The 17057-nt window shown below is 42.5% G+C and overlaps 1 protein-coding gene across 1 annotated transcript; it reads right to left on the bottom strand.

Moving 5' to 3' along the window:
- Positions 1 to 2262: 2262 nt before the first annotated feature.
- On the bottom strand, positions 2263 to 14934 carry LOC101596259 (cysteine-rich secretory protein 2-like). The gene is made up of 7 exons (XM_004649444.2): positions 14866 to 14934; positions 12704 to 12820; positions 11269 to 11356; positions 8440 to 8585; positions 7560 to 7657; positions 6244 to 6332; positions 2263 to 2390 (listed from the first exon to the last, which is right to left on the bottom strand). Exons 1-7 carry the CDS (start codon positions 14932 to 14934, stop codon positions 2263 to 2265), a joined length of 735 nt encoding a protein of 244 aa, XP_004649501.2.
- Between the last annotated feature and the right edge of the window lie 2123 nt (positions 14935 to 17057).

Here is a 17057-nt window from a genome sequence, read left to right as displayed (position 1 = left end):
GGTTCTTCTTCTCTTTTACTTTATTTTTTTTTGCTCTTCTCCACCATCCATCGTGGAGTGTTGATGGGCCAAATATTGTTGACGCAACTCTTTATTTTGTAACAGTTGACAGTTTAGCTTTTCCCGGGGTATGTTAGATAGCTGTCTCACTGCTGTAAAAAAAATAAGTCATAGAAATTCAAATCCAAGGAGGAAATATTCAGGTTAGCTGATGAATTCTGAGGACTGAGTCCATGATCACATAATCTGACTGTACTTAACCCTGCCATGGAGAAGCACCTCATGGTGGAAGCAGGAGACGGAACACAGTCCTTAGGTCATGGTGGCCAGGGAGCAGACAGACAGAGGGGACAGATTAACAATGAGCATGCCTAAGGGCACGTTCCTGGTAACCTACTTCTCCCAACTACATTCTACCTTTGAAAGTCTGTAACCGTAAAAGAGATCAATAAGCTAAAATTCATAAGTGCATGATCAAATCTCCCCTACATTCTTTTTGTCTTTCCCTCAAAATTCAACTAATGGCTGCTTTGGGCTTCTGATTCATCGTCCAATAACCATGCAGTTCTTTCTCAAAATTTAACTCCTTCTAAATTAAGATACAAAGAATAAACAAATGCTTTACTGATTGACCAGGTTCTTGACCCTAGCTAGCTCTCAATACATACCTCACTCTGTAACATGTAACCCATTCACGTTTGTTCATTGTCAGATTGACTCAATATGAGCGAATCTTTGTGACTATGAAAAAATGTCTAAAGCTTCATTCAAAAAGGATTCTTTTTTTTTTTTTTTTTTTTTTTTTGCTTTTCGAGGTAGGGTCTCACTCTAGCCCAGGCTGACATGGAATTCACTATGGAGTCTCAGGGTGACCTCAAACTCACAGCAATCCTACCGCTGCCTCCCAAGTGCTGGGATTAAAGGCATGCGCCACCACACCTGACTGAGAATTCTTATTTGCATTAAAGGCAAATAAAAATAAAGTTTCTAAATTAAATGTAGTTGCCTGTTGCTACATTTTAATTAAGTAATTACTTCTGGAATATTCAAAGCAAGAAATCTAGGCTTCATTAGAGTACTACCTTCCAGAATTGAATTTTGTAACTCATTTTAAGTTACACAAAAATGAGCCATATTCATTTCACCTTAATCTGAAATCAAAGGCAAAAGTTTTCATAACTTACTTGGTTTTAGAACACACAAAAAATTACAGCTTTGTGTATGCTGATCCCTTTATTTAATATCAGATCATGTTATTTATTCTAAATATTGCCCTAGGAAAAATTCTTATTCTTAAAAAAATACTAGCTGCATGTGGTGACACTCACCTTTAATCCCAGCACTCAGAAGGCAGAGGTAGGAGGATCACTGTGAGTTCGAGGCCAGCCTGAGACTCCATAGTGAATTCCAGGTCAGCCTGGGTTACAGCAAGAGCCTACCTTGAAAACCAAAAGATAAAATAAAATACTGTTCTTATTTTATCAGATGGCCATGCTTACCTATCATGTTGAATTGTGCCCATTGTAAATTAGACACTTGAATGTCAAAAAGGGAAATGAAAGAAGAGAATTTTTATTTCTGTTAAAACTTAATTTTACAGGTACATATTTGGAAGATTATCCTTATGTAATAATTTATCTGGCCTTAGTTATCTGAGGCTAATGAGATAACGAATGAGATAAAATTTAAGTTTTCGGACACATATTTGGAAGATTTTCCTGTCTTGCCTTAGTTATCTCGGTTTTATAAGAACTATGATGATATCGCATCAAAGTCATACACATGTAGTTGCTTCAGTAAGTTCTTTATTTTAAAAGCTGGTTACATTTATGCAAATGAAGGGCCACGAGAAAAACACAGACATGAGGCTTCGTTCTCTATGCCAGTAACCACAACTAGTCGATAGGGCAGCAGTTATCAGTGTGTTCGTTTTTTTTTCTTTCTAAGCATGTTGCATAAGGAGACATATAATTATTCTTCTTCAAAGAACTTTCAAGCTTCTCAGTTTGATTCGACTTGCTCAATTCAAAGCATCAAATTTACATCCAAGTCAAAAGTTATCATCATAGATGGTGCTGCTTTTTTTTTTTTTTAATTGCTATATTCAAGCAATTACTGTAAAAAAAAAAAAAAAATCCAGGAGACAAAGAAGCGCTGTCATTTGTAATCACATCCGGAAGTTCCGTGCACTTTCCCCTAGTATGTCTCATCTAAATGCGCAGCCCTTTCCCACGTGGTCCCGTGGGCTGGTTACGGGGTGCCTCAGTAGATTTTGCCATCACACAGGCAAGTGGCCTTGCACTTTTCCTTCAGAAGCTCGTGTTCGCAGCCGGCAGTGTTCTTCAAGGATTCGCAGTTACTGAGGAGGTCTTCAAACTCACAACTATTGGCTGTAATGAAAACAGATTCAAGGGTCTTAATTTTGTGCAGTGACAACAGAACAATCCACAAATCAACATGTATGGGGAACAAAAGAGGGAGCGGACTCATCAGTGTAGCGCCCACTTCCATGGGTCCCCAGGGACATCAGGGGGCCCTCAGGTGAGGCGCACTTATGTGCTGATCGTTTTAATTTTAAATTCAGAGTTATGCTTTTAGTCTAAACTCATCACACTAAGCTTGATGAATCTTGGGTATGGTCTCTCCCACCGTCTCTCCAACAACCCTGTATTTAAGCCTGGCACTGGATCCAAGAACAGCTTTTATTCTCCCCCACCCCCCACCCTGTTTTTTGCTCACAATCACTCAACCAGCACTCAAACACTAACTGTTCTTTCACTTTTCTCACACTGCAACAATGACCACCCATCACAGTTAAAAGTACATTTTCCAACACTTTCCTAGCTTGCATCCAGTTGCTCATTTCTACATGTGATTGCCGGGAGTCTGTGTAAAACTTGACTGATCGCTTCTGGGCCTTTTGGCTGAGACGATGTGTACACAACCTCACTGACTGCATCACCCTTTTGTTTAAAAGCTTCCACTGAATGCTCAGAGTTAACAGTCTGATTTTCACACTAACTAGCAGATAGCACTCAGCAGTCATCTGTGCATTCAGCTGGTTTTCTGCCTGGATGATTTATAGCTCTGACATTAACATTTGGAATTACTGGATCAGGATTTGATCAGAACAGGAGTTCTGACCTGGTCCGTTTCTGGCCTGGGCCGGTTCACCCCTCCTTAGGCAACCTGGTGGTCCCCTGCTCCCAGGAGGTGACCATATTGATGCCCAACTTAGCGCCGACACCCAATCGATCAGCAGAGTGCACGACAGCCCAGCACTCTTGGACTCAAGCGATCCTCCTGCCTCAGCCTCCCAAGTAGCTGGGACCACAGGCTCTCACCATAGCACCCAGCTGGATCAGGATTTGAAAGAATGCGCTTGAAATATAAAATCCTTGAGCTGGGCGTGGTGGCACACGCCTTTAATCCCAGCACTTGGGAGGCAGTGGTAGGAGGATCGCCATGAGTTCGAGGCCACCCTGAGACTACATAGTGAATTTCAGGTCAGCCTGGGCCAGAGTGATACACTACCTCAAAAAAAAAAATAAAATAAAATAAAAAAAGAAATATAAAATCCTTGAAATATAAAAAATATAAGTGCCTCATATGATGGAGAATAGAATTTCAAATGGGAAAGTGTGGGGGTGGGGAGGGAGGGAATTACCATGGGATATATTTTATAATCATGGAAAATGTTAATAAAAATTTTAAAAAAACATATATATATATATATACATATATATATATATATATATATATATATATATATATATATATGTGCCTCAATTCTTTATAACAATTTTACTTAATAATATCCCAGATACAGAAAGCCAGGTTGTTTTTATTTCTATTCATAACAAAAAAGTAAATAAATAATAAGGTATATGACATGGTTTTATTTCTTCATCCATGCAGTACTTCTTCTGGGAGCCCGTATTGTAGGTACAATGAATTGTATCATAAAAAGTATGCTCACAAGATTATACATCTGGCTCAGCAGTTAAAGGCACTTGCTTTCAAAGCCTGATGGCCCAGGTTCAATTTCCCAGGACTCACATAAAGCCAGATGCACAAAAGTGGCACATGCATCTGGAGTTCACTTGTGGCAGCTGGAGGCCCTGATGCACTGTCTTGCTCTCTCAAATAAATAAATAAGTAAATATTTTTTAAAAAATAAAGAAAGAAAAGAGCTCCAGGGCTGGAGAAATGGCTTAGTGGCTAAGGTGCTTGCTTGCAAAACCTAAGGTCTCATGTGACTCTACAGGTCCTACTTAAGCCAGATGCAGTGAAGTGAGCAATGCCGCACATGTGCACAAGGGGGCGCAAGTGTCTGGCGTTTGATTGCCGGGGCTGGCACCCCAGTTTCTCTCTCTCTCTCTCTCTCTCTCTCTCTCTCTCTCTCTCTCTCTCTCTCTCTCTCTCATTGAAAAATGGGGTGCTGGAGAGATGGCTTAGCGGTTAAGCACTTGCCTGTGAAGCCTAAGGGTCCCATTTTGAGGCTCGATTCCCCAGGACCCATGTTAGCCAGGTGCACAAGGGGGCGCGTGCATGTGCACGTGGAGTTCGTTTGTAGTAGCTGGAGGCCCTGGTGCACCCATTCTCTCTCTGTGTGTCTCTCTCTCTCTGTCTCTCTCGCTCTCGCTCTCAAATAAATAAATAAAAATAAACAAACAAAAATAATTTTTGAAAAAAAGGCTAGGGGAGCTGGGAAAATGGTTTAGCAGTTAAGGCACTTGCCCACAAAGCCAAAGGACCTAGGTCTGATTCCCCAGGACCCACGTAAGCTAGAAACACAAGGCTGCACATGTTTCTGGAGTTCTTTACAGTGAGTAGCTGGAGGTCCTGGCATGCCCATGCTCGCTCGCTCGCGCTCACCCTGCCCCCTCTCTTTCTTCCCTCCCTCCCTCCCACCCTCTCTTTCTCAAATAAATAAAAAAAATTTTTAAAAAGGCCAGTCTGTTGGGCTTGGCTCAAAAAGAACTTCAGAGTGTTTAAAAAATAAATATGGAGAGATGGCCTAGCGGTTAAGCGCTTGCCTGTGAAGCCTAAGGACCCCGGTTCGAGGCTCGGTTCCCCAGGTCCCACGTTAGCCAGATGCACAAGGGGGCGCACGCGTCTGGAGTTCGTTTGCAGAGGCTGGAAGCCCTGGCGCGCCCATTCTCTCTCTCTCCCTCTATCTGTCTTTCTCTCTGTGTCTGTTGTTCTCAAATAAATAAATAAATAAAAATTAAAAATAAATAAAAAATAAATATAACAGGCTGGGAGTGGTGGTGCACGCCTTTAATCCCAGCACTCAGGAAGCAGAGGTAGGAGGATCGCCGTGAGTTCAAGGCCACCCTGAGAATACAGAGAGAATTCCAGGTCAGCCTGGGCTAGAGTAAGACCCTACCTCGAAAAACAAAAGTAAATAAACAATAAATGTGGTATAGAAAATTTTTTAAATGAAAGTATATGCAAATCTATATTCAAATTACAGAGGTGACCACTTTTAAGGTGAATAATATGTTCCTAATTATACTATATGAAATAAATGAGATCATCATTGTGTACTCACAGAAGAGGAGTCATATTTAGTTTGTTGGCTTATGCTGAGAAATAGCATGCATGGTCTTGGTACCTTTAGGTTTATACTGTTTTTAAATACCACTTTTTCTCTAGTTATAGTAACTTTAAAGAACAATTTATCAGGGGGCCAGAGAGATGGCTTAGCGGTTGAGTGCTTGCCTGTGAAGCCTAAGAACCCCGGTTTGAGGCTCAATTCCCCAGGACCTACATAAGCCAGATGCACAAGGTGGTGCATGCATCTGGAATTTGTTTGCAGTGGCTGGAGGCCCTAGTGCACCCATCCCCCCCCCCCCTGTCTCTCTCTCTCTCTCCCTGCCTCTTTCTCTCTCTGTCTGTCTGTCACTCTCAAATAAATAAAAATAAACAAAAAAATTTTAAAGAACAATTTATCAACATGGTGTTTAGTGGCTAAACTACACACAGTCACTGACATTGAGGGGAAAATGTGCCATTGTTACATATCATGATATTGTTTTCCTTACAAATGAACCATAGGTAACAACTGTGTGACATCTTTGTTAAAGCACTTTTTTTTTTTTTTTACTAGCTTGTTGTTGTTTCTTAGCATTGTTTTCCAAAGATGCATAATGCAATTGTTTGGGTTAGAAAAGATAATTTATAAAAAGAAAAGATCAATTCTTTTTTTCAGCATCAAGTTAATCACGTAAGACTCACTGCACAGCCCTTTGTCACAGTTTCCAGCGCAGTCGGCACAAGGCGCGCCTTGTCGGTAAGGGGTGCTCTTTTTAAGCACGTTATTACCACTGAAAGGTGAAATGCAGAGAGTCAATCTTATGTTTCTTCACTTTGCTACTTGGCTTAAACTCTAAGCATCAGTAATCATGAGTACACAGTTGGTCCTTGTTTTATGCTGACAACATTGAAAAATTACAGTTTCTAAAGTATTACTTGGAACAGTGCAAATTAAGGAAACAAACAAACAAAAAAAAACCTTCAAGCAGTGGACCCCGTGGGCGACAAAACCAGCCAGCTCAGCAAGATGTCTCCACTGGGGCAAGAGAACCACAACTATCAGGAGGACAGCAAGCTGCTTTCTGAGTGGACGTGAGGCCCACTTCAAGGAGGACATCCATGACTGTTGGATAAATCTAACCAAATGCCCATGGCAAGGGAGGTCAAAGGCCCTGTGGCAGAAGCTACTACTGTCTGTTTTACTAAATTGACATGGTGCACCTGTCAAAATGCTTTCTAACTAAGGTGGGCATGGTGGCGCAAGTCTTTGATCCCAGCACTCGGGGAGGCAGAGGTGGGAGGATCACCAAGAGTTCGAGGCCACCCTGAGACTACATAGAGAATTCCAGGTCTGTCTGAGGCAGAGTGAGACCCTACCTCGAAAAACCAAAAAAAAAAAAAAAAAAAAAGCTTTCTAACTATTTGTTTATGCACTGTGCTCAGCTTTGCTCAGGGCAGCTTTCTTCAGTGGTTACTACAGAGGCTCCAAACTCTTCACAGTGCTAAAGTGTTCAGCCCTAAGCGGGACATCTACCAACTTCCTGGTGCAACATTGTAACGGAGATGGCAGAAAGAATACAAGAGCCAGGGAGGATGGGGTGGAGTGCTGTGAAACGCTGTCTTCCGGATATGACGTGGCAGTCGCAGTCATGAACTTACAGCAGCTGTTTCCAGCATAAGCTCCACACAAGACTTGCTTTGTCAACATTCCGTCATGGGTGGTGGAGGGTCCTGGCAGTTAATATTTGCCAGAGGGTGGGAGGGACATTTTCTTCATGATACAGTCATTGGTCAGTTGTACCCCATGCTCATGCTAATTAAACTCAGTGGGTCTTACAAACACAATAACATCCAAGTACAAGTGAGAGTAGTTAGAAGTTCATTCGGAATGGGAGGGTGCAATGTAAAGTCATTTTCCTTTAGTTAAAATATACTCTGTTATTTTATTTATATGAGAACATTTAAATACTATGCTGTCTATGGAAACATTGGCATTCAACTACAAAGTATGTACTTACGCAGGACAGTACTGGCAAACGTAGAAATACTTGAGATTTTCTTGATTGGGACAGAAGGCAACTCCACATCCAACTTGGTAAGATGAATACCAAACAAGCTACAAACCCACAGGAGAATAAATAGATTAGAATATGTAAGAAAAGAGGTAAAGTATTCAAAATCAAACAACAGCCAGGCGTGGTGGAGCACACCTTTAATCCCAGCACTCAGGAGGCAGAGGTAGGAGGACTACCATGAGTTCAAGGCCACCCTGAGACTACATAGTGAATTCTAGGTCAGCCTGGGCTACAGTGAGACCCTACCTCAGAAAACCAAAAAATAATAAAATAAAATAAAACAATAGCAATATCACAGAAACATAGCCACAGACCTTGGGAAAACTTTAATTTGTGAATCTATATAATAACCTTTTATTTTAATAAGCTTTAAGAATACTAGGTCTTTTCCAAATCCATTTTCCAAGTTGTCCCTTTTGTTTATTTATTAACTATTACTTTTTTTATTTTACTTTTATTTTATTTTATTTTTGGTTTTTTGAGTTAGGGTTTCACTCTAGCTCAGGCTGACCTGAAATTCACTGTGTAGTCTCAGGGTGGCCTTGAACTCACAGTGATCCTCCTACTTCTGCCTCTCAAGTGCTGGGACTAAAGGTGTGTGCCACAACGCCCAGCTCCAAGTTATTCCTTAATAATGGAGAAACAATCAGTGTATGCATCCCTTCACCAAGAATTTTCCAGACCACGGCTGTAAATAACAGATCTTGAAGTATGAGTCAAATGGGTCTATCCCCTCAAGCTGAACCCTGGAGTGGGTAACCATTTGGAAATGCTTTACACATTGATGTTTGTGGCAGAGATAACCTTCATCCATTCCCCTTACCTGAGTGTAATGTCCAACAGCTGAATTGGGATCCTTTGGTCCTACCCCATAGTTGAAATATTCCCGCTCATCATACCAGTGTTGGATTGCTATTGACCAGGAAGTAGGGTCACTTGACATAAAGAGATTCTCACCACATTTTGTACCTGGAAAGGATCATTTATAAGAAAAACAATGAAGTTGCAGTGACAGCAGACATTACACAAATGCAAGGATGTCACATGTCAAACTCAGGAATATGGTTGGTGACCGTTGGTTAGGTATAAAGAGGGTGCCTGCTTCCAAATTATTTTGAAATCAGATGAGAAGACAGAACTCCTACCACAAGGAGGCTGGTCAGTGCTAGCAACTTTCTGAACAGCTTGAGAAAACCCTTCTCTTCATAAGCCCTTCTCGGCGCCAGTGGCAGCGAATGAACAACTCAGGCACCGAAGGCTCTTGGGCCTTGTGTGTGCTCAGCTATTGCCATGGGCTCAGTTAAGGTAGCGATGGACTCTTTCTTACAACTGCCCCCTCTTCTCTCGACCAAAAAGAGGACTCTGAAAACAATTTTGGGTTTGTTTGAAGTTTGAAACAGTAATGCTTTGTAAGAATTCTGTTTTTGTCGATTATTTGTTTGCTTTTTTGTTTTTTGAGGTAGGGTCTTTCTTGCTCTAGCCCCACATAGAATATTCACAGAGATCCTCCTACCTTGGCCTCCTGAGCGCTGGATTAAAAGTGTGTTGCCACCATGCTCAGCCTTTATAAGAATTCTTTAACAGTGAAGAGCCCACTGTCAGCAGAAGGAAGATTTTTAAACTGATTATCACCCCTTACCAGAAAACTAGAGTCAGACAAGAAGGTCCTCTTCACACAGAAATGTTTCCCTAGCTTTTGTAAGCCCTCACTTAACATGTGTGTCTTAGTAGCTTGGCATGTAATGTTTCCATGCGGCTTGTGAAGAAGATCAAACACTAGGACACCTTGGGAGGTGACAGCTTGATTGTGACAACCTTTGATTCTCAAGATTGTGTCAGTCTTCCACTGCCTGTGGTCACCGCTTCACAATTTCATCATTGTTACAGCATCAGCGACATAAACAACATTAGCTTGACTACAACACATAAATGGTTAACTATCTGCACACTGGGTTTGCTCACATCCATCGTCGATAGTTTTGTGTGTGCAGGGTTGGGATGCTATAGTGTGTGTGTGTGTGTGTGTGTGTGTGTGTGTGTGTGTGCGTGTGTGTGCACGCGCGCATGTGGACATGCCCATATGTTCATGCCATATGCATGTGAGGACAAGCTGTGGGGTAAGTCTTCAGAAATTCTGACCAACTTTTTTTTAAAATTAATTAGCTTATTTATTTGAGAGCGACAGAGAGTGAAAGAGGCAGACAGAGAGAGAGAGAGAGAATGGGCACTCCAGGGCCTCCAGCCACTGCAAACGAACTCCAGACACATGCGCCCCCTGGCTAACGTGGGTCCTGGGGAATTGGGCTTCGAACCGGGGTCCTTAGGCTTCACAGGCAAGCGCTTAACTGCTAAGCCATCTCTCCAGCCCCTGAACAACTTTTTTTGACCGTCTCTCATTGGCCTGGAGCTCGCTAATTATGCTAGAATGGATGTTCAGAGAGCCACAGGGACTCACCTGCCTCTGCCTCCCCACAACTAGGATTACAGGTGCTTGCCACCATGACAACCTTGCTTCCTTTCTTTTTCTTTCTTTTTCCTTTTTTAAATGTTTGGTCAGGTCCTCGTGTTTGCAAGGTAAGCAGTTTCCCAACTGAGGCTTCTCCCTAGAGTGTGTATGTAATCCCTGATGATGTAGCTAAACTTTTTATGTGAAGGTTATGAGTCCTAATTTTTCTCCTCTATGCTTGTATAATCCTTGATTCACCATATTACTGTTCTGCAAGAGTATACTATAGTACTCTAGGACCAGAAACCTCCAAAACATGTAAAACACTTCACTGCCTGATATAATTTTAAAATAACCAGTTTGGAAATACTCAAAGATCTGAGTCACATCATTAAAGATTATTTTGAAGCACTGAATAGTCTAGAGCAAAGCTCAACAGTAACCAAACAATCCAACACATCCTATAAAAAGAAAACCAGACACCAATCCATGGAGCAGCGATGTCACACCATGGAAAGGACATCGGGCTGAGGTCAGGGACTGTGGCAGAAACCTCTAGTATGACACAATTTTAGTGTGTTGCTGAGTAAAACAATTTCCTACCAAATCTCTTTCTAATGCTAATTTTTTTTTAATCAACAGATTTCATTTGATCTTCTTTACTTTTCTTGTTTTCTTTTTCGAGACAGGGGCTTGCTCTAGCCTAGGCTGACCTGGAATTCACTATGTCATCTCAGGGTGGCCTTGAACTCACTGCAATCCCCCTACCTCTGCCTCCCAGAGAGTGCTGGGATTAAAGTTATGCTTTGCTTTTGAGCTCATGGGGAGACCAAGGGCATACTGCCTGGGAAATCTGCATAAACAGCAAGCATGGGCCCAAGTTGTTGTTATGACATCAGAATACAAACAGAGGTCTCATGATCTCACGGAGCCACATTTTCAGCAAGTCTTCTCAGAAAGAGTCATTATTGCTGGCTGTGGTGGTGCATGACTTTAATCCCAGCACTTGGAAGGCAGAGGTAGAATCACCATGAGTTTGAGGCCAGCTTGAGACTACATAACTACTCAGTGCATTCCAGGTCAGCCTGGGCCAGAGTGAGACTCTACTTCAAAAAACAAAAAGCAAAAAAAAAAAAAAAAAAAATTAAGAGTCATTATTACCACATTGATGAGTCACTCAGCCCATTACTGCTGTAGCTGACTTACTGGTTTTTCGGTCCTCTGAGTTACTGTGTTCTAAAGTGCATTTATTAGCCCACTTTTGGGCATTGTTTGCTGCATCTGCGTTCCATTCCTAAATATCAAAAGAAAAATAAATAAATATTCAACTACAAAGCAGCATACGATTCAATAGCAGATTGATCAGTACAATAAAGACTTCCATGGACATGTCATGCCACTATCTTTACTACTGTCTTGGTTTATTGTTGTTGTTGTTGTTGTTATTATTATTATTATTATTATTATTATTTGAGAGAGGGAAAGAGGCAGAGAGAGAGACAATGGGCACACCAGGGCCTTCAGCTACTGCAAACGAACTCCAGATGTATGTGCCACATTGTGCATCTGGCTTACATGGGTCCTGGGGAATAGAACCGAGGTCCTTTGGCTTTGCAGGCAAGCGCCTTAACTGCTAAGCCATCTCTACAGCCCCTGTCTTGGTTTTGATGTGTTCTTGCCAGTCTCTACATAAAGACAAGTCCACAGGGGTTGTGTCTAAAAGGTGAAACGTCAGTATAGTAATATCTGACTCAAAGCTGCCCCTTAAGCTCTTCAGCAATGATGCTTAGTACTGGTGATCACACAACACTTCCTAGCAACATTTTAATCGTGCATGTGGGCTGGGCTACTCTCTGAGCTTGTGATCGATGCCTATCGCTTTCCTACTGGAGATGCAGAGTTAAATATGTGGAGAAGCTTTCAGAGTGGAGTGCTGGAAAGCGAGATTTTTATTATTATTATTTGTTTTGTTTTCATTTCTCCAGGTAGGGTCTCGCTTCTAGTCCAGGCTGACCTGGAATTCCCCATGTAGTCCCAGGGTGGCCTTGAGCTCATGGAGATCCTCTACCTTAACAACTGTACAAGTCTGAAGAAAAGGAAATATCTTGAATGCAAACTAGGAAAAGTAAGTGAGTAAAATGTGTAACGACTCCACACTGGATGCTCAAAGTTGGGTTTCTAATTTTTCCTGCATGCCTTTAATCCCAGCACTCCGGAGGCAAAGCTAGGAGGATTGCCGTGAGTTCGAGGCCACCCTGAGACGACATTGTGAATTCCAGGTCAGCCTGAGCTAGAGTGAGACCCTACCCAGAAAAAAAAATTCCAAAACAGAGCTGGAGAGATGGTTCAGGAGTTAAGGCACTTGTCTGCAAAGCCGAATGACCTAGGTGCAATTCCTCAGCACCGTGCGTGAAGTGGCACATGCATCTGTAGTTTGTTTGTAATGCTAGAGGCTATGGCGCACCCATATTCTCCTCCCTATCTGTGTGTGTGTGTGGGTGTGTGTGTGTGTGTGTATCTCTGCTTGCAAATAAACACTTTTTTAAATTCCAAAACAGACAAAGACACTGGAAACATGAAGCTCTAACGAGAGGCCTGCGCCAGGCTCTGCTGCTCGCGGGCCCACACGACTGTCTCTTACCATTCTGAGCATGTTGCTGGCACTGGGAGAGACCGCTCGCCTCAGCTCATTGTGCTTATTTACAATCTCCTTTTGCACTGCTGCTTGTGAGGTGAGCAGATCGGAAAATGGAGGATCCTAAAGAGTATAAAATAATTAGTTTTCAGGATTTTTGAAACTTGCACACAAGAGTGAATGTGTTACTTTGGGGAAGTAAAGTTTACACCATGTCCATACCCCTGGGACCATATAAACGTTAGAAGGAAGTGTAAGCCCTGCCAACAAGCCTGAGTGGAAGCTGGGACCTTTACATAGAGATGTTTTCAACCAAAGCTTTGGAAATGGGTTTTCTAAAACAAAACTTCTGCCAAGTCCACAAATGACAATTTCTGCTTTAAGCAGATCTTGCAAAGATATAAGTTATACTATTTTATAACCAGACAAGTTTATAGTGAGATATGTAAGCTATATACATTCCTTTTTAAATATTTATCTAATTGAGAGGGAGGGAGAGAGAGAGAGAGAGAGAATTGTCACGCCAGGGCCTCTAGCCACTGCAAACAAACTCCAGACGCATGTGCCACCTTGTTCATCTGGCTTACGTGGGTACTAAGGAATCAAACCTGGGTCCTTAGGCTTTGCAGGCAAGCGCCTCAACCTCTAAGCTGTCTCCCCAGCCTTATTCACTGCTTTTGATCACGTTGCAGGAAGGGTGAGGTATGGGGAAAATATTTCATGTAGACTTTACATTGAACATGGCCCTGCCAAGACATCTGCATTGAAAGTGAATTTGCAGCCTGGTTCCAATTACATGGCTTTCATCAACAACTTTCAAGAACACTTAACATTGCATGTTGCCCATTTCCCAAGGTCGCCTAGTGCACAGCTTTGAAATACCAACAAAAACTCTGTCAGGCCATCTGGGAAGAGCAAATTCATCTAATGAGTCGACTATTGCTCACTTTGCTCTGTATACTAATAGAAATGTACCTGAAAAGGTACTGACACAGGTGTTCTTATTTTCAGTTTCTCTTTGTGTTTACCTGTGGGTTCCCGGGTTCTTGGGCTGGCCGCAGTCCCCCAAAGGTGTCCCAAGCAACCAGGGTGGTGAGTGCACGAAAGTAAGAGACTTTTGGGGGCTGGAGAGATGGCTTAGCAGTTAAGGCATTTGCCTGCAAAGCCCAAGGATCTTGGTTCAATTCCCCAGAACTCACGTTAGCCAGATACACAAGGGGTGCACGTGTCTGGAGTTCATTTGCAATGACTGGAGGTGTTGGTGCACCCATTCTCTCTCTCCCTCTCTCTGCCTCTCTCTCTCTCCCTCTCTTTGCTTCTCTCTCTCTCTCTCTTTCTCAAATAAATAAATAAAAATAAAAGTTTACCAAAAAAAGGACTTTTGGGAGATAGTTTCTTTGGTGAGAAGCTTTCTCAGTTTAATGTCAGGGAAATGAGTTTATAAGCATCTGAGGGGGGAGGGTCCTAAGGGGATTGGATGCACAAGGTTCATTGCTGATGCCTAATTAGCATATGGGGACATTCATTCCAGCAATGGCAATGGGGGAGGGGTGGTCAGGTGATCTAGGGTGTTGGCTGATAAGGAGTTTCCTAGGCAACTGGGCAATGGTCACAGGGCTATGAGAAAAGCCTAAGTTCAGGGCTTGGAGAGGGAATGGCCTCCTATAGCCCGGGGGTCCTCAGCCATGCATGGCAGCTCAGGCCCCTTTCCTGAAGGCTCCAGCCTGGGCCTGGCAGTGCCCAACATTTACCTACATGTAAGTGCCAAGTCCAGGAGCCAAACAAGGTTTGTGAGTTATAGGAAGAATGTGTATCTTAAATGTACACAAGAGTGACATTTCATGAGTATGAGCAAGATCTTTAAGTGTGTCTAAACAGACATAGAATGCACCCCCTTAGCTTTCCTTTCCCTGATACGCTGAGATAAGTTATTCATCAAGACTCTCAAAGTCTTCTCAAGTGTCCAGGAGATAGATGACAGCCACAGCCACAAATGCCGGTGTGCACCCGTTAGCCTTCTCTCTGTAAGTCAGTTGTGTGAGCTGCTCTGAGTCACCAGTGAGATCTCAGTCACCCACCAGACCCTGGATTCTTCTGCTGTCAAAGCAGCTGCCATTTTTCACAAAGCTGTCAGGTACCTCTGAGATGGTTTTCCAGGTTACACTCACCTTTCCTTCAATGGGCAAAGACAGAGGCAACAGCATAAGGAGGAACAGCACCACAGGGAACGATGCCATGGCTGGAAACTAGCCAAAGAAAACAAAGGTCTTCACTGAGGTAAGTGGTCCATGGAACTAAGAGGGACATCCACTGTAGTAATACTGATGGACGTTATCCCAAAGCCACTGTGATGACCAAGCTTGTTATAATGTCTTAAGACAACAGTAGCTTTATGGTGCCCTCAGAGCCACAGTGCAGCCAGCCTCTCCCCCAAGAGGGACAATTCATAAACTGTGCAACGTGAACGATGCCCATGAAGTTCATTTGCAAAGGCTGGGGAAATGCTAGCTTCTTTCTGCACAGTTCTGTTGCCCTTGCTTCAAAAACGGAATAAAGGGCTGGAGAGATGGCTTAGCGGTTAAATGCTTGCCTGTGAAGCCTAAGGACCCCGGTTCGAGGCTCAATTCCCCAGGACCCATGTTAGCCAGATGCACAAGGGGGCACACGCATCTGGAGTTTGTTTGCAGTGGCTGGAAGCCCTGGCGTGCCCATTTTCTCTCTCTCTCTCTCTCTCTCTCTCTCTCTATCTGCCTCTTTCTCTCTCTGTCACTCTCAAATAAAAAAATAAATAAAAATGAACAAAAAATGGAATAAAGATGGCTTGGTGGTTAAGGTGCTTGCCTGCACAGCCTAAGGACCCATGTTCGACTCTCCAGATCCCACATAAGCCAGCCGCACAAAGGTGAAGCAAGTGCAAGGTCACACATGCCCACTAGGTGGTGCGAGTGTGTGGAGTTGCATTACAGTGGCTAAGGACCCAGCCTGCCAATTTTCTCTCCCTCTCTCTCTCTCTCTCTCTCTCTCTTTCTCTCTCTCTCTCTTTCTCTCCCTCTCTCTCTCTCTCTCTCTTTCTCTCTCTCTCTCTCTCTCTCAATTTTTCAAATTAAAAAAAATGGGATAGGGAAAAGCAATATCTTCATAGGAATCTGTTGCTGGCCCTCATTTCTATTTGGGGGAATGTTTATTCTCAATATGTACTATTGCTATATTTGCTATTCTCTTAGTAAAATGGAACTGTTGATCCTTCTATCAACACTTAGACTTGAATTGAGACTGTAGAGGATTGGTTCTGCAGACATAAATATACAAACACCTTACAAGTGGTTATTTCTATAAGGGAGAAATTGTAAACCATATTGCATGCTTTTCCCATGTTTCTGTCTAGGGTCAAATTTCTTTGAATAGAAAAATATAGATTCAATTGATGAGTTAAGATCTAATCTATTAAAGTTTGCTCAAGTCACAGTGTATTACAAAGGTGGTTTAATCTTTTCACTACTTCTTAGAAAGCCACTCTGTTCATTCCCCATATTACTTCTCAACATGTCAACACTCTGTGGTCCTTGAGAGGAAGCGAAAGACCTCTTCATTCACGAGGCGCTCATCTTCCCAGAAGAGCTCAACAACACACAGCATCAGTGCTAACGCATGTGGAGAGGGAAGTTGTTTCAATTAGGAAAATAAAGTAAGTCACTGTGGCAGCTTAACAGAACACTCTATCCTTATTTAGACAATTCCTTCACGCTTTATACCCTTGTATATTAACAGTGATGAAAATCATTAATTTGGAAGTAGCTTAAATAGCAATGTGGCCTTAACTTTTATCAGAGGGTTTTATTGTGGTTATAGCAAATTAAAAGAATGAGAATGCACTATACTATTTATTTGCAGAATGGATATAAAAAAAATCCTTAGGGGCTGGAGAGATGGCTTAGCAGTTAAGCACTTGCCTGTGAAGCCTAAGCACCCCGGTTGGAGGCTCAATTCCCCAAGACCCACATTAGCCAGATGCACAAGGGCGCGCACGCGTCTGGTATTCATTTGCAGTGGCTGGAAGCCCTGGCATGTCCATTCTCTCTCCCTCTTTCTCTGTCTGCTGCTGTCAAATAAATAAATAATAACCAAAAAGAAATCCCTTAAGCTGAGCATGGAGACACACACCTTTAATTCCAGCACTTGGGAGGCAGAGATAAAAGGATTGCCGTGAGTTCCAGGCCACTCTGAGTTAATTCTCGGTCAGCCTGAGCTAGAATGAGACACAACCTTGGAACTCCCCCCCACCAAAAAAATTCAAAAACACCAAATTGATACTATTATTTGAGCAATAGCTCTGCAACTTAAAATTTAATTTTTTTTTCTT

The sequence above is a fragment of the Jaculus jaculus genome, chromosome 8, assembly GCF_020740685.1.
Source record: "Jaculus jaculus isolate mJacJac1 chromosome 8, mJacJac1.mat.Y.cur, whole genome shotgun sequence".
NCBI classification, from domain to species: Eukaryota; Metazoa; Chordata; class Mammalia; order Rodentia; family Dipodidae; genus Jaculus; species Jaculus jaculus.
This window is presented reverse-complemented; position numbering and strand designations above follow the sequence as displayed.

Coding starts and splice junctions, on each gene's coding strand:
- LOC101596259 (XM_004649444.2), bottom strand. CDS start 14,934: ATGGCATCGTTCCCTGTGGTGCTGTTCCTCCTTATGCTGTTGCCTCTG. Junction 11,357..12,703: donor CCAGCAACATGCTCAGAATG/GTAAGAGACAGT, acceptor TTTGATATTTAG/GAATGGAACGCAGATGCAGC. Junction 2,391..6,243: donor CTGTGACAAAGGGCTGTGCA/GTGAGTCTTACG, acceptor TTTTCATTACAG/CCAATAGTTGTGAGTTTGAA.